This window comes from Dysidea avara, chromosome 5 (genome assembly GCF_963678975.1).
Source record: "Dysidea avara chromosome 5, odDysAvar1.4, whole genome shotgun sequence".
In the NCBI taxonomy this organism is placed as follows: domain Eukaryota; kingdom Metazoa; phylum Porifera; class Demospongiae; order Dictyoceratida; family Dysideidae; genus Dysidea; species Dysidea avara.
In genome coordinates, this window is record NC_089276.1 from 38,045,062 (window position 1) to 38,070,126 (window position 25,065).

At 39.6% G+C, this 25,065-nt stretch overlaps 2 protein-coding genes across 2 annotated transcripts in view; one reads left to right on the top strand and one right to left on the bottom strand.

The window, feature by feature from the left end:
- The window catches only part of LOC136256104 (uncharacterized), a 54,192-nt gene that overhangs the window by 24,635 nt on the left and 4,492 nt on the right, over positions 1-25,065 (bottom strand). The gene's annotated exons all lie outside the window — the stretch shown is intronic.
- Positions 14,601-16,053, top strand: LOC136255252 (E3 ubiquitin-protein ligase TRIM71-like). Its single transcript, XM_066047979.1, has 2 exons — positions 14,601-15,769; positions 15,840-16,053. The coding sequence occupies exons 1-2, from the start codon at positions 14,601-14,603 to the stop codon at positions 16,051-16,053; spliced, it is 1,383 nt and encodes a 460-aa protein (XP_065904051.1).

Genomic DNA, 25,065 nt, shown 5'->3' on the forward strand with positions numbered 1-25,065 from the left:
CATGTATTAACTGCCTTAAATCATAGCTTACCTGCCCGGAAGTTTAACCCATCAACGGCGGTAGCCACCATATGGCAGCATGGCATTGTAAATCGTGCAGGAAATAAAATCTAGCTTCACTATAAACTGTTTAGTGCATGTATCAGTGAGATGTGCTAGTGCTAAAGTGGACATGCCCATAGGGGTCCCGTTTCTGGGATAACCGGATCCTTCCTGGACTAGTGCGCGTTTGTTGTGTAGTAGCGTAAAGTGTCACACAATAAAAGTTAACGAAAAAGTATAAGGAAAAATTAGGAATTTTAAGTTCAATTAGGGATCATAGAAAAAAAAAGGTGGGAAACAAGGGAGAGACTGAATTAGGGATTAAATGTTCACTAGTATATCTGCAGGTGTAGGCGACCTCCCTTGTTTCCCAACTTTTTTCTATGATCCCTAATTGAACTTAATTTTTCCTTATATAATACTTGTATAATATATGCATGCCCAAAAATTTCAATTATGGGTAAGCAATTAGCATATTCTGGTTATGTTCAGTTACGATGAATGTAAAGATGTCACGGAGAATTTCAGCTATGTGAGTTTAATGTATTAATCAGTGCTATTGAATCATATACAGTATACCCGGAATTTTTCGCGGTATGTATATTTCTCAGTTGTGTAGTTTTTCAGGATTTTTACATTTTAAATTCACTGATCACAGCTGTTCAATTCAAAGATTTTTGTTCTCAACCACACAGCTACGTGGGTCTGGATTCTTCAAGCGTCATACTAAAGCAAGTCTGAGCCAAGTAACACAGTAGTAGCAATCTGTACGAGGCATAGTCTAGTCTTACAGCAGCTTCTTTTGTGAGCCACACCCACTTTTATATCAGGAATGTGTTATACTGTTTGTAAACGCGGACTACACATATGCCTACAAATATTATCACACACTAGATGCCACCATAGATAATGTATGTGTTCCTAATGGATTGGAAACGTCCGTTAAATAATTTACCTATCCTAATTACGGTACACCAATACATTGGGAAATTTGTTAAGTGGCTGTTGGCTTTCTCTTGCTTGTTTGAAGGCCAGTTTGAAGGCGTGGATATTTTACATTGTTTATTGCTTTGCGTTGTGTACTGAACAAGAACACAGCGTGTCTGTGGACATTGGAAGAAATATCAGGTGACAATGGCAGGTACGCACCAGCTAATATTTCAGCAGCAGTACTATTAGCCAACTTTTCGTCACCGCATCACAACCAAAGAAATGTGTGATACATTGAAATAGATTTTATGCTACAGTATTGCTCAGCTTGAGCTAAACAACTGCACAAAGTAGTGCCTGTTTTCTGAAGTTTTATCGAAACAGTGGAAATATACAGCAAAGCAGTGAATATCTAGTTAGCCTACTACACTCTACCTGCTACAAGTGGTGTAAACAACAGCAAAGAAACAACGCTGCACTTTCTGTTTCTTCAGGAAATTTGCACAATCGTTTTGAAACACCATATTTCACCTTTGAACCTGGATTTTCTTGTGCTGTTGTTTTACATGACGTCACTACGTAAAAAATATGGGTGTTTCCAATCCATTAGGAACGCATACATTATCTATGATGCCACAATAATTTATCAGTAAGCTGTAATATGAGTTTTAAGTTTGGAGAGCACACATAAATTTTCACATGATAAAATTTCACAGTAGTTTTGCTAACTGCAAAAATTTCTGGGTATACAGTAATTACGGAGTTCACTAAAGGCCTAGATAGGTGAGCTTCGTTACTCTGTGCAGAGTGGTAACTTTGATGGGAGTGTGGTCTATACTCGAAGACATGCGGAAATGACTGGTGAATAAGCTATAGCACTAGTTCTCATCTTAGCCCAATGTTTTTCGACTTGCAGGATGGCGAGGATAACAAAACCCTCTCCGTCTAAGTGGTTTTCATGGCGAAATCCAAGTTGTGCATCCTAATCACGTTAACATCCAGATTATTGCTGCCCAGATGTTGACCGGTCAACATTTTGTATGTAGCCCAGGTGGCTTCTTTGATCAGAGGTGTGAAAATGTTGCTTATAATAGTTATAACATGGTTATTTGGGATATGACCTAGACATAGCACATTCTACCCTCAGGCAATATGCACCCTCAGGAATGTTGTATGCATTAGTCATATCCCTTGTGAGTATAATATAGTAAGTGTCAAAAAGGTTCCCATCCCAGCATTATCACTATAGCATCACAACAATGTTTGAGCAGAATTCTGTCACCTGTTTCAATGCTATTCCTATGCCGTTCCATTGCAATTCTATATTTTATCATTTTGGTAACTGTTCAGGTAATATCACATAACAAACTTGAACTGGACTGCTATATAAACAAATATATAAGATAGCTCATCATGCCTCTGTATGAAACTACAAGAATAGCTACAACTACTGATGCTGGAAGGGGAAGTCTTTAGGTAGAGTACACATCAATAATATTAGTACAGCTATTAACAATGTGTTAGCTATGGTAACTAGTTATATTTTTGTTGGTGATGCTATGATGGAATGCATGGCTGGCAATTGGACCAGAGAGGGTGGTAGCTAGCTCCCCCATGAGCTATCTTCCATTTTGGAAAGTTGGCTTTTTGCTTGCTTTTTTTACTTCCTAGACTGAAGATTTACAGTATGCTGGTTGTAGCTAATTCTTGGGTGAACATTTATTTTAATAAACTGGTAGTACTGGTTGTGCAAGTTTGGCTATACACAAAATTTGTGAAGTGGAAATAGAACAGAAATTAAATTTATATTAATAATGGTGCACTGTCTATAAGTAAGTCAATAAATAGAAGAAAATCATATGTAAATATACATAATTGCATGTGTTACAGTAAATGTGCTACACAAAGCAGATGTTGCCTATTGTTCTATATATGCATAACCAAAAAATTACTGTGTTCAGTTAATTGGGGTGAGCCTGAGCGAGCCCCACACTAGCTGGAAAACGGTACGTGCGAGCGGCACGTTTACAGACATATACGAGAAAAACAATCAAATTCCATATTAGGTTGGTACGTGCGAACGTGCAAGCGTCACGTATACGGACATCATGAAACAATAATCTGGAAACGGTACGTGCGAGCGGCATGTTTACAGACATATACAAGAAAAACGATCAAATTCCATATTAGGTTGGTACGTACGAGCGTGCGAGTGTCACGTATACGGACATCATGAAACGATAAACAAGGTATGCAAGTATACGGATACCGGTACACGCTACTATTGACCACGTGTGCACATTGTTCCACATGGCGATTAATGTGGAGAGTGACGCAACACGAGCAGAGAGGCTAAGAAGAAGGAGAGAGCGCAACAGACTTCGCAGAAACACCTGAGCAAAGAGATGCAAGGTACAATAGGTCTATATAATATTCGACCGAGAACCAATTTGTACTGATAGATTGGCTAGGCGTAGAGAGTATGATAGGAGTAGACGTGCTGCCATAAGATCTGACCAGAGTCTGTCTGTAATTTTCTTTGCATTATAATTAATACATGTTAACAGTAAATAATTTACGAGCATGTAGAATGTCACACAGTCTTTATTTGGTGACTTCAACACTTCTATGCTGTTAAGTATATCTAATCCAAAACAGCCAAGCTGTAAAAAAAGAGTGCGACCCTGAGAAAGGCTATGGTGAAAAAAGATGTGAAATCCAAGGTGGCGGCCAAGAAATGGCTGTGATGGTAGGCTAATGGTAAAAATTTTAATAACGACAATTCAGGTGAATTTTGTGCCAAGACCAAGCGGCACCAAATTCACCTGAATTGTTGTTATTAAAATTTTGAACAGCCCGCTATAGGAAGATACGTGGTATGGTAAGAGGATACCAGAGAGGAAGCACTGACAGTTTTGATTCTGTATCACGTCGAGGTGTCAGGAGTATCAATGATCCTTATGTTGATGGAGTCTCTATCACTCTGGGGAATCCACGCAAGCACGTGTGGACTTATGTGGTAGGATACAGTGATGACGACAACCACCCAACATCAACCTGTCCTTGTGCTGTTTTCCCCGGTCCATCCCCTCCATCCTTTGTAGGTAAACATTATTACTGTGAGTCTGGCAATACTGGAGCAACTGAACTTACTTACTATACTAGTGACCCCTTATGGGACGGAGCCGGCTGTGTTAATGCTAAGAACAATTGCTGTACCAATGTTGGCTTACCGTGGTTTATTAGAGAATTCCCAGAAGCTCAAGATGATGACATTGAAGTGAGGATCTGCACTGATCAAGCCCATAATGATGAAGCGGTGCTCTTAGATCAACTGAAACTTTATATCCAGTAGAAAGACACACGTTTAATGCTGTGCTAATTTGTGATTAGAACATTATTGTGACTTAAGTCTTGGTTATGATGTAATGTTTTCACGCTTTTGTTATAATTATAGTGGATGGCCACCTAAATTTAGCGGTCACTTTTGTATAACAGCAATGGTCATGAGTACACAACGCAATGTATACAATTAATGTGGTCTGCATTAAGTGGTCACCTGTCTAAGGCATATAGTAGCAGCCAACAAAGAATTCACCCATGAATAACTGTATACATAACTTCAGCTCCCGCAAAGTGGTCTCTGTCTAATAGTGAATAGTTAGTAACTTGTTCAGCAAATAATCTGAAATCACGATGGACAATTGGCACTGTCTTAATAAACTTGTAATGCATGCTTAGATCAGCTATGTGGGTACACCTTGTTCCAGTCTCATGACAGATGATACTTGTTGGGGTGCTTCACAATATCTCAGTATGAATAGAAACTCTCACAGAATGCTCTGGCAAATATGCTACTGTGAAATCCACATTGATTACATAACTAGCACAATTGAGTGTGCATTCTACTGCTGTATGCTGGCAGGTTTTTTCCACAATATGGCAGGACAGGACAAAATTTTGAATACTAGTCATGGACAGGTTAGGGAATGTTCCCTTGACCAATGTAACTATTATACGTGTGTGTGTGCGCACGCGCAGGCCCAGAGGAACTGTCAAATTCAAGCAAACTGTTCAATTCACCAGATATTTTTCCCAACAAATTTTCTGCTTTTACAGCGTTTGCTTATATGGTGGAGACCTTGTTAATCTTAGGCAGCCATTAAGTAGATATTTGAATAAATTAGTCGCAAAAAGAGACTAAATATATAGCAGAATTGGCTTTTGAAGGGATTAGCACAACGATTAGGGAACCTGTATTCCACGGAATACAGAAAAGCAGAATAACGGAATTATGGAATAAGTGAAAATCACATTCTAAACTTTTTGTTATTGTTTATAGACTCTATAATGTTTTAATATACATTCCTCACCTCGTAGAAAACACAATCACGATGGCACCGATCTTCCGGGCAATAGGATACGCACAAAGCTATTCACTCCAGAACAATCTAACTAAGCTAAACTATACTGTTAAATACACTTCACTACATAATCGCCAGAAAACTAGAAGTTCTTTTTGCTATACTTGCTCATACCAGCTGTCATACACGAGCAGCTAGCTAGCTAGCTAACTGGCCGAATAGTTTAGGACAAAACAATCTACCCCCTAGGTAGCTACCCTGCATGCATGGAATAATCTGACCTTTCTTATAACTCTGTTACAATTTCCTAAAGTGTTTCAAATAAATTCGGAGGATAAATACTGCTTTAGCTCCCAACATCAGAGCTCCAACCTCGGCCCTAACACTTCGTATATAACTCTAATAAATTTGGGCAGTTGTTCGTGTGTGACAGCTGGTATGAGCAAGTATAGTACAAAGAAATTCTAGTTTTCTAGCGATTGTGTAGTGAAGTGTACTTGATGGTAGTTTAGCTTAGTTAGATTGTTCTAGAGTGAATATCTTTGTACATATCCTATTTAAAGATTGCCCTGAGGATCGGTGCCATCGCGATTGGAGGCTATAAACTGTAACAAAAAGTTTAGAATGTGATTTTCACTTATTCCGTAATTCTGCTATTCCGCAGAATACAGGTTCCCCAACGATTATGTGATAAAAGTGTTTGTGGTAAGCCACAAATACATGTGGATCTTGCATGATTCACTAAGGCGTTTGTACATCTTTGTCAACTTTATTGTAACTTTGATAGATGACAGGTAAAAATATCTCTACAACCCTATGTATTGATTTTTTTTGTCAAAAATAGGAGATCGATTCAACAAGTGGTATAGCGGCACAACACAATAATCATGCACTTTTTCATAAAAGCATAAAACTTTCCACATAAGTAGCACTCCCCATGACACAATTTTTGATGTAGTACCATCGCAGATTTGACCTTTGGTGACTTTTATGGCCATTTTGTCCAGAATTTCATCATTTTTGTCTTTATCTTCCTGAGGCATTAATTAACTCGCTAAAACATTTACCAATATAAAGATCTTTTTGAATGAGACAACTTAGTTTTTAATCAAATTAATAAGTGATTTTGATTACAAAGTTACGATCATTTATATTACCCATGAATTTTGAGATGATTTACCTCCCCATGGGTAATTTATACCCCAAGGGCAGGTAAACTCAGAGAATTTCGAAGATGATAAAGCAATCATAACTTCAAAACAGAATTACCTATTAACTTCAGATACGTTACGAACCAAGTTGTTTCGTTCAACAAGACTTTTACTTTGGTACCATGTTTTAGCATGCCGATTAATACCTCAGGAAGATAAAGACAGAAATGATCAAATCTCTGGACAAAAATGGCCATAAAGGTCACCAAAGGTCAAATCTGTGATGGCACTATATCAAAAAATACATGTCATGAGGAATACTATTTATGTGGAAAGTTTCATACTTTTATGAAAAAGATGAAGATAATGTTGTTAATTTCATAAACATACATTAATGGTAACAGCTGTAGACTCATCAGACAAGACCTGTATGACACATGATGGTCATTCAAAATCCATTTAGTGGCTTGTCTCTGTATTCTTTCTAACAAATTGATATGTTTGATTAAGAAAGGTCTCCACACTTGTGAATAGTATAATACTTGAGAACGTATCAGTGAGATGTATAGCTTTATTGTGGTCATGATTGCTCCGTTGCTTGAACAAGTTGATGTTGTGCTACTTCTAAAAACCAGGTGCCATGCAGCTAGCTAACTCATCTGGAATTAACTATAGACAGTATATGCTACTATGAATTAACCATCTATGTATTACTATTTTACAATAGGGTAGTTTTGGGTTGTGCAATAATAATATTAGCTAATTCTTGTACTTCGTAATTCATGAAATATTCACAATTCATTCAATTATGTTGCTATGCACTACTAAGGAAGCGCTTGTTAAACAAACCGCTTCTACCTACATATTACGCACAGAAGTATCTTCTAAACTGTTTTATAGTGTGACTAACGTGTTTTTTTTTCCCCACAAATTCTCTCGACAAAGCCTCAAAGCTGCTCTTCATTTTTGTTCGCGTACGTAAGGGATACACCCTCTTTCAACTCAAAGTGATAGGCTATTCCTGGTAGTGTACAAGGCCTGCACCGTTGTTTTTCAGTTGCTAAACGCCTGAAAACCTCAAGGGGAAGAAGGTAGTCTGAGGAAAGTCGCCACACCCGTATTTCAGTCCGCCAAAAAGAAACCACCTCAGAGCAAAGTTCACCTGTGCAGAAGCTTAATACAGACGTCATTTCACTTTTAATTCTTACGTAAAGCTGCTTTTATCATTATTTAACAATTTTGCTCATGTGGGTGCATATGGACAAACATAGGTAGATAGGTACACACACACTCTTTTACGAAAACAATTTCAGTAAACCAGGCGTGCACCTGGTTTAAAAACTTCTACCTATTAATCCAAGCATTTTATAGGCTTTTCCTGATATCATCTTATAGTGTATATCGTCCTGTGATATTATTATTCCTAAATCTTTGATACTTTCAACAGCAGCTATGGGCTTGTTGTCTATTGTGTAGGTGAAAATAATGTTGTTTTTAAACCAGGTTTGTGCCCACTTTACTGCAATTGTTTTCCAAAAAGTGTGTTGTCTTTCCACATCCACGTGAGCAAAACTTTGTTCGCTAAAAGCAGCCTTTTATGTGATAAATAAAGGCTATAATAGCCTTCTGGGCAGGTATGCTTTGGTTTAAGACGGTTAATACGTGCCAGTTTGAAATATGGGTGAAATGAGTTAAGGACGTGGTGAAGGCCTTACCCAAAGGGCTCTGTGGACGTCAAACAGCTGAAAAACAACACAGCTGGCCTCCTAGGCTACCAGGTATAACAAATTCCTTTGAGTTGAAAAGGAGGCGTGCCTGTACATACGCAGATGAAAAAGAAGAGCAGCTTTGAGGCTTTGCCGGGAGAATTTGCACAAGAAAAAGTTATAGACGAACTATAAAACAGTTAAAAAGATACTTCTGTGCATCAGTAGTGGATTAAAGCATTTTGTTCGAGGTATGTCTCCTTAGCAGTGCTTAGCAATGTAATTACAGAATTACATAATATTTCATCAATTACGAAATACAAATTACTATAAAACATTAGTTGAGTACACTGTTAATTAATTAGTTAGGTTTGCTTGCTGCATGGCGCCTGGTTTTTAGAAGTAGCAGTCAACACCTCAGGCCCTATCTCCTGCTTCAATTGATGGCAACCAGCAAACTTAGCCCACTACTGCTCTATAGCCTGCCCACAACCTGCAGCTGCCCCAGCAGACAGTATCGTACAGCCTGCAGTTCAACAACCCACTACAGCACTACAACAGCCTGCTACCTATCAACAACCAACAGTTTCCCCAGCAGACAGCACCAATACAGTCCCACTCTATACCAGCACAACCACTGCTATATCAGCAAATCCAGCTACCCCTTCAGCAACTACTGCCTCAGTATGCCATTTAACAGCTACCCACACCTGTGCCAATTCAGCTACAACAACAACAGATAATTAAAGGTGAGTATGTTGATTTTGCTGTGCTACTTGATAAAACATCATTTGTTTATGCCACACATACCTCACATTCACAACACACTATGCCATGCATAAGCCTACACCCATCACATCTATTTCCATGTGGATGCAAGCATGGAACACTTACTTAATGGTATTGCTTTCACACAACTCTGCACATGCGTTGAAGCTGATTGGATACCAACGCATCATAACATCTGTGGGGCCTGGCTCAGATATGACAGGCAATTTCGTACAATGGTTGCTTCCAACCCCTACCTTTGTTGGGATCAGCACCATCAAGAATTGTGGTATGAAAACATGTCCAACCCCAACACTACACAACGATGGCCATGCCCTTACTGTGGGGCTAAGAACCACTACCCAGACAACTGCCCTCACTCGCCCTTTTGTGACAGCTTGCAACGTTCTAGACCACCAAATTGCAGAACATCCGGAGCTCCAACATGTGGTCACTTTAACAATGGGCAGTGCACCAGAAATGCATGCACCTTTCAACACATCTGCCTTACATACAAGGGCCCCCATCCTCGCATCTCCTATCCTGACAGGAGACCAGCCACCCAAAACCAGTGAGGCCAACCTCAGGCCATGATGACTGCTCTTATCGAGTGTAACCAAGCCCCTTATAGGACCATTGCTTACATTCAAACAGATCATGCAGCCAGGGGTTCAACTTTTACTCCCCTCAGAGTACACCCAGGCCTTTGGCACTGAAGCTTCAGAACACCCATCATGCACTGAAGCTTTAGCACACCCACGAACTAAAATTCTACAACACAACTTGTGCAGTAAAGGTTTAGACAACTTACAAACCACTGCTTATACTAACCCTTTAGAACACACCTCGTGCACTACACTCATACACTCCTGACACTACAACTTTGGAGCATACCCCCTCAGAGCACTCTTGCACCACTGCTTTACATACTGAAGCTGGTACAAAGGAATGCTCAGACAACCTGCAAGCAATGCTCTCCTTATGTAACAAAATTAATGTTCCTGTCAAGACTTCTAAGTTTGAAGGCCCATCAACTTGACTCACGTTCCTGGGGATTGTTATTGACACTGAGAACATGACAACCAGACTGAATGAAAAGCTGACCTCATCTTATCAATAAAATCACTCAGGAAGAAGGAAAAATACACAACTGCTTTCCTTAGTTAGAAAACTATCCTTTGCTTGCAAGGTAGTCAGTCCCAGCAGGTAGAATATTTCTCCGCTGGCTCAAAGTGTCACACATGCACCACCGCCTTCACCTATGTACAGACGCATACCTAGACCTAGACTGGTGGCTAGCCTTCCTCCCCACCTGGAATGGCACATCATATATCCTGGAAAGCACTTAGTCCACCTCTATGTCTATGTCTCTGTTTACAGATGCATTGGGCAGCCTTGACTGGGGGATCTATTGGTCTGGACATTGGATTCAGTCACATTGGTCAGGTGACCAAGTAAACAGAGGCATAGTCTGGAAGGAACTATTTGCTATAGCTTCTGCAGTGAACACCTGGGGCCACCATTGGCCTAGAAAGAAGGTCTTTGTTCATTGCAATAATCAGGCTGTAGTAGAGATTTGGAAGAAAGGCACCACTAACTGCCAAAGTCATCTCCCTTGTTCGTATGCTCTATTATTGTGCAGCACACATGTAATTGTTACTCATATAGCTGGCACAGATAACTACATTGCTGATGCTCTCTCTCGTTTTCAGGTCCACCATTTCTACCAACTTGCTCCGAGAACAGCCACCAACCCCGATACCACCCGTGCATGGCCGATCCAGCTCTTGAGGGATTGCTCAGCCACTATCAATCTTTAGGGGTTGTTCCATCCACAAGGAAAACATATCAAGCAGGAGTGAGAGCCCTTCAGCAATTCTGCAACCGATACACAGTAGCAGCCTTTCCAGCCTCACCACTTACCTTACATTATTTTTGCATCAAGGTAACCTTGTTGGCATACGACTGGGTCACATAGAGAGGCTTTGAGGACCCCATGAAGGATGAACTGCTCCACCTATTGTGCACTGGCATCAAACGATCACAAGGGGTATCATTGCACACTCGCCTACCAATAACCATCACTGGCCTTCAGACACTGAAGTCACAACTTAGTCTGGATCCTTCATTCTCCCCCCTGGAGAAGCGTCTGCTCTGAGCAGCCTTCATGCTAGCATTTTATGGAGCTAGCAAATTTGCAACTCCAAATCTGACTTGGTGGCACATACAGCTTGCTGGGGACAGATATACTGGGCTGATAGAGCAGTCTAAAACTAGACATGGCCATACCATTGCCATTCATGCTAGTGGTACATTCACATACCCCGTCAGAGCACTTCAACTTTATGTTCCGGCAATTCTACCACTCCAAGATGATTCACCAGTGTTCAAGTGTGGCAGATTTTCCCCATTAGACAGGCAGCACCTGACAAATACCATTCACCACCTTTTGCTGAAAACTAAGTACAGTCATCATCAATATTCCAGCCACAGCTTCAGAAGTGGTGCAGCAACCACTACCGCTGCAGCAGGGATACCGGATTGGCTAATCAAGATATTAGGGAGATGGAGTAGCAATGCATACCAAGTATATATACACTCCTCTCCGGCAATGATACAGTCTGTACCTGCACTCCTAGCTCACGCCAACATCTCTTAATACAGACAAGGCAGCCACTGCACAATAATCTCTACTAGTATGCTATGTTAACTTATGGTGCTCATGTACTGCTCAATATCCTGAATGTATGTGTACTGCTCGATATCCTGACTGTATGTGTACTGCTCGATATCCTGATTGTATGTGTACTGCTCGATATCCTGACTGTATGTGTACTGCTCGATATCCTGACTGTATGTGTACTGCTCGATATCCTGATTGTATGTGTCCTGCTCGATATCCTGATTGTATGTGTCCTGCTCGATATCCTGACTGTATGTGTACTGCTCGATATCCTGACTGTATGTGTACTGCTTGATACGCTGATTGTATGTGTACTGCTCGATATCCTGATTGTGTACTGCTCGATATCCTGACTGTATGTGTACTGCTCGATATCCTGACTGTATGTGTACTGCTTGATACGCTGATTGTATGTGTACTGCTCGATATCCTGATTGTATGTGTACTGCTTGATACGCTGATTGTATGTGTACTGCTCGATATCCTGACTGTATGTGTACTGCTTGATATCCTGACTGTATATGTACTGCTCGATATCCTGATTGTATGTGTACTGCTCGATATCCTGACTGTATGTGTACTGCTTGATATCCTGACTGTATATGTACTGCTCGATATCCTGATTGTATGTGTACTGCTTGATATGCTGATTGTATGTGTACTGCTCGATATCCTGACTGTATGTGTACTGCTTGATATCCTGACTGTATATGTACTGCTCGATATCCTGATTGTATGTGTACTGCTTGATACGCTGATTGTATGTGTACTGCTTGATACGCTGATTGTATGTGTACTGCTCGATATCCTGACTGTATATGTACTGCTCGATATCCTGATTGTATGTGTACTGCTCGATATCCTGACTGTATGTGTACTGCTCGATATCCTGATTGTATGTGTACTGCTCGATATCCTGATTGTATGTGTACTGCTCGATATCCTGATTGTATGTGTACTGCTCGATACGCTGATTGTATGTGTACTGCTCGATATCCTGACTGTATGTGTACTGCTCGATATCCTGATTGTATGTGTACAGCTCGATATCCTGACTGTATGTGTACTGCTCGATATCCTGACTGTATGTGAAGCAGTACACATACAATCAGGATATCGAGCAGTACACATACAGTCAGGATATCGAGCAGTACACATACAATCAGCGTATCGAGCAGTACACATACAGTCAGGATATCGAGCAGTACACATACAATCAGCGTATCAAGCAGTACACATACAGTCAGGATATCAAGCAGTACACATACAGTCAAGATGTCTACTGCTTGATATCCTGACTGTATGTGTACTGCTCGATATCCTGACTGTATGTGTACTGCTCGATATCCTGACTGTATGTGTACTGCTTGATACGCTGATTGTATGTGTACTGCTTGATATCCTGATTGTATGTGTACTGCTCGATATCCTGATTGTATGTGTACTGCTCGATATCCTGACTGTATGTGTACTGCTCGATATCCTGACTGTATGTGTACTGCTCGATATCCTGACTGTATGTGTACTGCTCGATATCCTGATTGTATGTGTACTGCTCGATATCCTGACTGTATGCGTACTGCTCGATATCCTGACTGTATGTGTACTGCTCGATATCCTGATTGTATGTGTACTGCTCGATATCCTGACTGTATGTGTACTGCTCGATATCCTGACTGTATGTGTACTGCTTGATACGCTGATTGTATGTGTACTGCTTGATATCCTGACTGTATGTGTACTGCTCAATATCCTGATTGTATGTGTACTGCTCGATATCCTGACTGTATGCGTACTGCTCGATATCCTGACTGTATGTGTACTGCTTGATACGCTGATTGTATGTGTACTGTTTGAGATGCATATTGTATCCATGTTGCTCCCATTGTGTGGTATGTGTGTGTTGGTGTGTGTGTGTGTTGGTGTGTGTGTTGGTGTGTGTGTTGGTGTGTGTGTGTGTTGGTGTGTGTGTGTGTTGGTGTGTGTGTGTGTTGGTGTGTGTGTGTGTGTGCGTTGTGTGTGTGTGTTGGTGTGTGTGTGTTGGTGTGTGTGTGTTGGTGTGTGTATGTGTTGGCGTGTGTGTGTTGGTGTGTGTGTGTGTTGGTGTGTGTGTGTGTTGGTGTGTGTGTGTGTTGGTGTGTGTGTGTTGGTGTGTGTGTGTTGGTGTGTGTGTGTGTGTGTGTGTGTGTGTGTGTGTACCTGCTGCAGAAGTTTGGGGAAATTGGGTGCAGTGAAGCTGTTTGGCCAGGTAGATTGACCATGATGCTCGTTACGTAATAGCCACAGTCATAAGATGACAAGTGTAATGCAGAAGCCATGTACTAACTTGGTCAAGCACTTCACTTAGCCATGTTCTGGGCTGCCCAATGTTTCCCAAATTAAGCCAATCATGCACCTGGGATTTAGTAAGCACAGCCAACATAATAGAATGTTAACTAAACAAGTCAGATGAAACACTCCAGTGGAAGAGATTATCTATATCTTTTTGAAGGAAGTCAGCTTCAACTGTGTCTAAACTACTTTGTCAGTACACTGAAGACAGGTACTCTGGATCAACTACTAGATTTGCACAAAGGCACAGTGTGAACATTTTCAGGGAACATATATTGAATTATATCAACTACTGTAATTACACCTGTACAAGTAGCTGCTATACATTGTTACATTGTTATAAACATATTTGCTATGTATGTGTGCCGTACCACTACCTTGTTTATGTACACATTGGCTTAGTATCATTATACATCTGCATAATTCTTATATGCAAAAATAGAATGATTTGGTAGAGAAGGCACCAAGAAGCTTCCCAGATTACTGGTAGGAGTGGGTGCCACTAAACACAAGACACTGCAGTTGGGATAGTAGCCACATCAGCTAATGTGATAACACTGTGATCATTTCTATTGTTCACTTCTATACTATCATAGCTGGTGGAGTATCTACTACACATTTGATGATGGCTGCAAAACAAGTGAAGATTGTCAATAGTCTCAGTTGTCCAATATGTAACAAGTTATTCAAGAAGCCCAAGTTTCTACCTTGTCACCATTCCTACTGTGAACAGTGTCTGGAGAAGATGAAGGAAGAGTCCAGGATCACATGTCCCCAGTGTCGTAAGGAAGTGATAGTCCCTGCAGGAGGAGTGAAGGAGTTTGATAATGCTTTTACCATTAATCATATAGTGGATCAGTTAGTCCTAAAGTGTACAGTTGAAGATGAACCAGAAGGTGAATGTGATGAATGTTTCAGAGATAAACCAATAAAGACTTTTTGTACCGAGTGTAGCTCATTCCTATGTCATTGCTGTATTGACTACCACACATACAGTAAACAATTTCAGGATCATCATTTAGTTACCTTGATGGAATCACACTCCAACAAATCATTAGCAGTATCATACTCAACTGCAGCACCTGATCCTCAACAGTGTCAAACTATAGGTGTTCCCAAGAACACCATTATTGGTAAGAAAGTGGAGTTCACCATCATCACAAAGGACAATCGTTGTTTCAGAGAAGGTGCAGATCAAGTGAGTGTCCAGCTAGAAGAAGTCAACAACACAATACTAGTCACTGATAATAATGATGGTGTTTATGTGGCTTGTATTGTACCACACCAAGTTGGAGAAGAGGAGGTGTCAGTGTGTGTCAATGGAGAACAGATCAAGGGAAGCCCTTATAATGTTGTGGCTAGTCATGATTACACCTCACTAAACAAGCCCAGTAAAATAGTGAACAATGAGGGTAGGATGGCTAGACCATGGGGTATTGGATTTAGTAGGAATGGTAAATGGGCAGTAGCTGACTGCACCAGTCACTGTGTGTACCTATACGATGGTGAGGATCACTTGGTGAGGAAGATTGGTACTAGAGGATACAATAGTGGTCAGTTTGATGGTCTTACAGGAGTTACATTTGATGATGATGATCACTTGTACATTACTGATGACTACAGGATACAGAAGTTTACTATTGATGGTGACTACTTGCTGCAGATTGGTAAAACGATTTATCCTATTGGCTTAACAGTACACAATGGTAAAGTATATGTTGCTGACAGTGGCAACAGGCGTATCTCAGTGTTTTTAACTGATGGTACATTCCACCAGACTATTGGGAGAGGATGGTTGGGTCTTCCTTATGATGTAGTAGTTACTAGTACTTGTGGTTGACTTGAGTCATAACTGTGTATACAGGTATACTCTGGATGGTGATTACATTGACAAGTTTAGTAACCATGATGATGAGTTGTGTAATCCAGAGAGCATAACTGTTGACCCAAATAACTTCATCTTAGTGACTGATACTGGCAATCATCAAGTAGTGATTTTGATCCATTTGGAAATCTTGTACACAAATTTGGATCTAGAGGATCTGGTGATGGTGAATTCTTGTTTCCATGTGGAATAGCTGTCAATAAGAACGGTGACATTTATGTTAGTGACCATGTTAACAAGAGAATTCAAATCTTTTCCAACTACTAACTGTTAATATCATCCACATCATCAAGTTTATGTAGTGATTTCGTTGATTAACACAAGTATATAATTGTGTATGAATGTATTAGAGTACATATTAATAAATTGTTTTGCATGCTTTAAGTTGAACAGTTTGAATTTATGATATTGATTAAAGCAACATAAAGTGTACATGTTAAGTGTAAAAATTACAGTTGCACAATACTTTTTTACTAGTCCTAGATAGCCAAGACTACAGTAGTGCATGAGTCTACCTACTATGGTCCCTACTCTAGTTGAAAATTCTAATTTTTTTGTGGACTTGTTCGTTAACTTTTTTTGTAAATAATTATTATGACTGGTGAACCCACACATACCGTATCTGAATGGCACTGCGCACCCCAGCTATATCAATTATCGTCTGAAAAGTGAAGTATCCATTACGCTTCGTTGTCAGATATGTTCAACCCGTTACACAGCAGTACGAATCAAGAACAGTTTGAAAAGCACATCTGCAATCAAAATAGCCACTATGAAAAATATGGACGATTTCCATTACGAACGGAAGCCATCATGTGCTACTACCAAATCAATAATTTTCGTTGTCAGAAAAGATAAATGGGAGATCAAAGAGGACACTAGTAAGTCCATGAAGAATGCATTGTACGTACTGCAGTATGCCAAAGGCACCTCGGGCCGAAGTGGCATCGAACAGTGAAAAAAAATCAAGCCCATAGCCTTAGCCGTTATTGAGTTACGCTTATCTGAAGGCATCAGTCAGTCAGTAGAAAATATCATTAATTTTTTTAAAATTCCGTAGCAACTTGATGAAAACGTTTCGGGTTGATCCGAAGACTTGTTTGGGCTTAGTTTTACCTAACCAATACTGCCTCATCGTTGCCAGGGAAAATTGATGCTGGTTTTTGGGTGATATTATTTGTGGGCCAAGCCTGCTCCTTTATAGTCCCTACTACCGTAAAGCGGGTATTTTTGAAGCAGAAAATTATACACAAGTAGATAAATCTAAATGTCAAAGAATTTTAATTTTGAAGTCTGGGTGTATTTCAAATAAACGTAAATTCACGTCACAATTATGAAGATACGTGAATGTTTGCCAAAACTGACTTACTGAAAGAATAACTCTATCGCTGTGCACTGGAGAGAAGACTGGGGGAGTCTCGAGTGGAACAAATTTCTGGCTCGATCGTAGCTATAGCTAACTCTCTACCATAGATTCTAGAGCAGATGGCATCAATTCCCATTCTGGATCGCCTGTTTTCTGGTTATTGGCACAGCAATGATACAGTTTACGCATAATATTGAGCTGAACTCCAGGAATACACAAGCAAATCACCAAAAGTTGGATCGTTGCTTTCACTAGCGGGAATTTATTTTCGAAGAACAACCGGACATGGGAATTTATTTTTGAATAGAAGGGCCTCTTCGAAATATCCGAAAATAAAAATCCTTCAAAATTACCAGCTATACGGTATACAGTACTATCGTACTGCATGATATAAACATCTACTGGGCCCCAGGTTTTGTATTAGAGACATTGCGTCAGTATGGAAGCCATTCAAATTATGCATTATTTCACTGCCAGAGAAATAATGCCAAACTCGTAAATTTACCTAAATTTACGGTACTTCAGTTAAAGTGGCTTGGCGCAATATCCCGCAGGCAGTTAGGGAGGCCGAAAAAACATGAAGGAGGATGGGAAAGCACAAACAAAAGGATATGCATTGCCAACGAAATGTTTGGAAAATGGCGAAGGTTAAGGGACAAATTAAACTTAGTAAATGATGATGCGATGGCGCGTTTTCTTCTGGCTACGGCAGAGCAGGCCAGCAAAGAACAGACGGGAGGTGCCAGGAACCAACTAGATAGGGAAAGGTTAGTAAAACTCATTCCTGTAAATATATAATTAGTAACTAGCTGCTTAGTTTTTAATAATTCAGTGGAGTTTCAGCCATCATCACCGGTCTTAGCGTCTACACCACTCATTAGTGCAAACCATTGTGGATTAAATGATGCAAATGACAGTTCATACACATTTAAAGATACAAGGTTTGATAATGCACCACCCTTTCTGGTATTTGATTTGTACTTTTAACAAAGTATGCACTGGTGATCAACCTCTTGGCAATAGTGGTGAGGAGACAATAAGTGTTTGCTATGAGGACAGACAAAGGTTTACATGGTAATGTTTGTACATTTGCTGAACTAAACGATAGTATAACAGGCTACTCAATGCTACAAGTAGACTATGTGGTACAGAATCAGATACATCCAACAGGTATGTCATAATTGTGAAACATTTTATCATTACATCCATGACAGTGACACTGAGGAGAACACTGAGGAGAACACTGAGGAGAACACTGAGGAGAGTGAGGACTCTGAGATTAATGAACAACCTGGTGGCATTGACCAGACAGGTATTGTGTTATAATGTTAGTTTCATTCACAAAGGAAGCCAATGGGTAATGTGTTCAAACAAACTGCTAATGCAGCTAGCAAATGGGAAGTGCCAGGAGCCAGATCGTAATCGTCAAGTGTGCTATGAAGTGATCGCTAGTTGTGTAGAAATAAATGGAACGTGAAAAATGGCCATCGCTTCTGTTCTGATTTCCATGTTAATAAGAACAAAAGCGATATTTGATAGTAATGTGTTGTTAGCATCTGGAATTGTCCTATCAGGAAATAGTTACAACAAGGTCCGAATGCTTTTTGATTTTATGCAATTGGCAATAATTTCCCCCCAACAACTTTCTATGGTTACCAGCGTCACTTTATTTGCCCAACGGTGAAGAAGTACTACATGGATGAGCAAGTAAGTGTAGATCACATAATATTATGTGACAACAGTTTACATAATTTATGTACACACACACACTAGGCTAAACTTCTTGATAAATACAAGACAAAGGAGTTAGTTCTATCTGGTGACGGTAGATGTGACTCTCCAGGGAAAAGTGCCAAATATTGCACTTACTCTGTTAAGGAAACTGAGTCAAATCAAATCCTTCATTTTGAGAATGTAGATGAATGTGAGGTTGGACTATGCTCTCCAAATATGGAGAGAGAAGGAATGAGTCAGTGTCTAGACTTAAAGGCATGAACATAGCAGAATTGATAACAGATTCATCATCTTCTGTTGCCAAGACTTTAGGTATGAATTAAGTTACATATATACATTTGATTGAGTGTATAAAACTCTTATTGCAGAAACCAATCCATCTACCATTCTCGTGATGTATGGTATAAAGCCAAGAAGTTGAAAAAAGCACTGGCTGAGGTATGAATTTTTTTTTTGCAGCTACTCCATCATAGAGTTCACAGCAGGCTGGTAAAGTGCACAATATCATTATGGGTAGACTCAACCAGTGGTCAGGAAACATTGTGAACCAGTTTTGGTATTGTTGCTGCACTTGTGAAGGAAGTTCGATGAAACTGAAAGTATGTTTTAGGAAGAAATTTACTTTTATTTATTTATTTGATTATAGGAAAAGTGGCTGCACCATATTCTGAATGATCATGATTGTATATTAAGAAAGTGTGAATATCAGCCTCTGACTGGTCCCCCTCTGACTGGTCCCCCTACAGATTGTAATGGATCAGAAATTAGTTACTTTGATCAAAAAAGAACCGGCATTTAAAACCCTCCGGAAAATAGTGACAGGTAAAGCATGGCTCAAACTGCTGGATGCTTATGTTAAGTTTAGGTAAGATGCATTAGAACGTACGGTTTATGAGTAGAGTATTTGTTATCTTAGACATACTGGGATGCTTGAGTCCTTTCATAGCCTGCTCCTTGGCTACAGTCCTAAGAGAACTGCATACCAGTAAGTAACAGCCGCCTCAGTATTACTGTGATTGATAAACTCATAGGGATCAAGCATACTTGACAAGGATACAACTTGCAGTGTTAGATCACAATGCCCATATAACACGGGAAATTGCTATTACTGTCAAAGGGGACCAAAAGTATCACCACAAGTATCACAAACAATCAAAAAAAATGGGATGTTACACCTGTCAAAGCAAAGAGAGAGTACAAGTACATCTCGCAGTTGGTAGCTGCAATATTTGAAGCTCGTACACAATCTGATGGCATTTTGAGATCAAAGAGATGTGTACAAGATGGTCACCCTGGAAATATACAATGTACTATTGCCCATTGCCCACCACTACTCACTACAGATATTGTATCAAACAAACGATCTAGATTTTCTCAGTAATAAATGTTTCATCAAATTAATAAATGTTTCAACAAACTAATGAATGTTTCAACAAATTGTTGATAGTTTTAGCTGTCAATGAAACCAGTGTATACTCCATCTGGACTTGGGTACTTGTCCCTAATTGCCCTAGTTGCACGAAGGAATCACCTTATGATTTTCTCTTCCAAGATAACCATTTTGCCACAGCACATACTGGCTGTATGCAGCAAACCACAATCCCTCATTAGTGAAATCAGAACGATCATCAACATAAAAATCTGTGTGCCCAACAATAGCAACACATAGGGTCTCTCAATCTAGGACGAGGTTTTGAAAAGAATGGCTTAGTGATATACAAGGTCGCTGCCTGCAACATTTGTTTTCAACGGCTGTTGGCATAGGGCAACACTTTCCACATTTGCACCACGGCAGTGTGATGTTATTGGGTGGTGATGGTGGATAGTCATCAGATGCCCCATCAATTATTGATTTAGCTGCTTCAATCCCACATCACTTTACCTGCAATAGTGCACGAGGGAGTCGGAGGGACCGGTTATCCCTGTTCCCAATCATTTAAGGGCATGACCGCTATGGGAGTCCAGAAACGTACGACAGAAAGCTACAAAGCACTAAGAAAGGGATTTATAATTGATTTAATAATGTGTAAATAAGACTAAATAATTATATGTCTGATGTGTATATATGATTCATTTCTGCTATGCCTAAAGTTTTAACCATGAATGGCTTCATTTTGACTTTTTTATTGAATGTATAAATATACAACATAAAGTTTGTGTTACAACTGATGGATTCGGTTGGACAGACCTTAATGTTTTGCCACACAGTCTACATTGTTGCCCCTTACTGGGTATACCAGTTGTGTTGCCAAGGAGAGTACAGGAGATCATTTGACTGCGTGATTGCTTTTGTGGGTAGCAATATCACAAGAGCAATTCCATACACAACCACAACATACCATTTTAAAATATCAAGGAAACACTCCTACCTTCCACCACAATCCTTTGTCTTTGTCTCATATAACAAAGCACTATACTTAGACTCTGTTTCATTTGCTCAAGATGGAGGTCACTGTTTGCTGCTTTGTTTTGCTTCTACTGCTACAGTTAGCAGTAGCCAGTAAAGAGACTTGTCATGAACAGTATGGACTAAATATTGGTGATCCTGGAGCTTCCTGTAATGACATCTATGAGAAGAACCCATCCAGCCATGGCAAGTCTGGTCAATACCTCATCAAAACTGATAAACTATTTCTTGCTGACTGTGACATGGAAGAAGGAAACGGATGGATGGAGATAGCTAACTTGGATATTAGTAAAGGAGGAGATTGTCCCAAAGAATGGAGGAAGATTAAGGTAAATGATATATATGCTTGCAGATCCCCAAAAGATGCTGCAGGATGTTATTCTACTAACTTCACTGTCAATGGAATAAGATATTGGAAGGTTCGTGGACTAGTTAGAGGATACCAGAAAGGAAGTACTGACAGTGTTGACTCACGTAGAGGTGTACGGGGTATTGACGCTACTTATGTTGACGGAGTTTCTATTACCCTGGGGAATCCCCGTAAACATGTGTGGACCTATATGGCAGGATGCAGCGATGACAGCAAACATCCATCATCAAATTGTCCTTGTGCTGTTCATCCTGGTCCATCTCCCCCTGCCTTTGTTGGTGATCATTACTACTGCGAGTCCGGACGCAGTGAAGGATTGGCTGGTCCAGCTTACACCAGTGACCCCTTGTGGGATGGAGCTGGCTGTGTCAACCCCAGTAATACTTGCTGTACTAATGCTGGGTTGCCATGGTTTCTCAGGGAATTTCCTAGAACCCATAATGAAGACATTGAAGTCAGGATCTGTACAGATGAAAATTACGGAAATGAGGCAGTGTTGGTAGATCAACTGAAGATTTACATTCAGTAAATGACAAACAAGTCTAGTACAGTGCACATACGTATACTGTTTTGCTATATTCTATACTTTTGTTATTTAGAGTATTTGAATCTTGGTACTTTTTGTAAATGAAAGTACACTTTCCTATTATGTTATATTGCTACAGCTACTGGAACAAGTTGATGTTGTGCTACTTCTAAAAACCAGGCGCCACACAGCAAACAAACATAACTTGAATTAATTAACAGTGTACTAAACTAATAGTGTGTTGCTACATACAAAATTGTATCATCACAGTAATTTAGGAATTCGTATTTTGCAATTAATAAAATATTTCATAAACCTGTAATTACGTTGCTAAGCACTGCTAAGGAGGTGCGCCTTAAACAAACCACTTTAACCCACAAATAATGCACAGGAGTATCTTCTTAATTGTTTTAGTTTGTCTATAACATTTTCTTACATAAATTCTCCAGGCAAAGCCTCAAAGCTGCTGTTCATGTTTGTTCATGTATGTACAGGCACACCCCCTTTTCAACTCAAAGGAATTCGTTACACCAGATAGCCTAGGAGGCCGGCTGTGTTGTTTTTTGGCTATTCGATGTCCATAGAACCCATTGGGAAAGGCCTTCACCGCGTCCTTATAAATTTGCTTCACTCGTATTTCAAACTGGCAGATATTAACCACCTTAAATCATAGCTTACCTGCCCGGAAGTTTAACCCATCAACAGCTGGTAGCCACCATCTGGCAGCATGGCAGTATAAATCATGCAGGAAATAAAATCTAGCTTTGCTATAAACTGTTTAGTGTATGTAATAGTAAGATGTGCTAGTGCTAGTGCTAAAGCGGACATCCCATAGGCATCCCATTTCTGGGATAACCGGATCATTCCTGGACTAGTGCTCGTTTGTTGTGCAATAATGTAAAGTGTAACCTTTCATAATAGGAAAATTAAATTGATCTTTGAGTTGAAAACATGTTGTTAATAACAAAGAAAGTGCGATGGAGACAGGTAAAGTCAATAGTCGACTGTTTTATCTCAGATGTGGCATGGTGGTCACGAGTGCAGATACACATGCGCAGCAGCAAAAATGGGACAAATCACAAAGAAACCAGCTGTGAAATGGATCGCACTGTAAGTAAACTGTATAGAATAGTTATTTGGAGTGTAAGGCACCTTTGTAGATAGCTAGTTGGGATTCTGTTGTTTGTTTGGGCTGGTTTTTATATACCAATGTTTAGACTTTGCCGAGTAATAACTTCATTGCGGTTAGTATTATGTAAACAAAAACAACACAATTGAGTCTATTTCATAGCGAGTATTTAGATGTATGGTTACTAAGTAGTTCTGTGTATGGTAAGGGTAGCATGATGTGATTCGGCAATTTGGCTGGTAGTTTCAAATTGTTCTTGTTTTCCACAATTAAATGTAACTTACTTTTATGCTACTACTATTTGATGTAGATGCATGTTCTCTCACATCAGTGATGATGGAAGCCACAAATGACAGGTCACACCGGCATGGGTATCAAGCACAGAGATCACACCTCTTAACAATCTATTTATTCGAACATGATGACCTCACCTCCAGCTTATTGGTCTAGCTGTATTTTAATAATAGCACGGTGAAAAAAAAAGGAAGTGACCATGCCCCTTTAAGCAAAAGGCTGACTCGAGATACTCTAATAGAGCAGTCGTGTATGATAATCTAATAAAGCAGTCACACATGTATAGCTGAAAGCTAAAAAAAAAAACTGGTATATAAATATTAAAATAATATAGGGATCCAAGCAATAAAGTATAGTGAAACAAGAGATCAATGATGGTATTACAGCATATAGCTAGGTGGAAAAATCCTTACTTTGGCATTGAACAAAATTGTTAAAATGTAGCCACTGAGCTACTATAAATCAGGAAAAATTCGTAGTCAAAAAAATGTCATCGCTGGCTGTATCGCCAAAAATTAAAACGACGAATTATTTTTAACTATTATACAAATATTAACGTATAACTAGTTATTCCATCAAAATAAAAAATTTTCTTTGATTTTGCAAGCGATGAAAATATGTAGCGTTGAAATTTTAAGACGAAAATTTTCTACATCGAAATTTTCCTAATTTACAGTATGCTGTACTACCATCATTCATCACTTGTTTAACTACTTCTTATTGCTTGGATCCTTCACTAAAAATATTAATTTACCAAATATACTGTATGTTCAGGTGTAGAAAACCTTCCTTGTTTCACTACTGTTCATTTCCTTTGTAACATTATTATAACTGGTGAACCCAAACATATCGAATTAGACAGAAAGAATGACACTCGGTTTATTGTTTTCATCTGAACGCGTGCTCCTTCAACTATCAAATTATCAATTACTGCAAAAGTTACGGTTTGTTTTCAGCTGTGTTCAGCCGATTACACAGCATTACAAATAAAGAATACTACAAGAAGGACATTTGCAATTAATAATCAATCATAATTCCACCAAACTTTTTTTTTTTTTTAATTGTAGCAACCTGTTAAGAATTTCAGAACGTACCAAAGGCACTTTTGGGTTTGGCTATACCTAAGCAATACTACCAAGGCACCATGAAGGTATTGTGAGGTAGCTGGCTTTTGGGTGATACGTGTGGCCAGTAAAGCCCAAACCTCCGTGATCTCTAATATACAGATAAACTGAAAATTAGTGTGTAGATACAATACTCATTATAGAAAAACAGACATCGAGTATCATGCAAAAAACCTAACACATATGATACTGATTGCTCTAATAGTGCAGTCACCCTAACAGAGCACTCGTCTAAACAATTGTGGTTGCCAATTG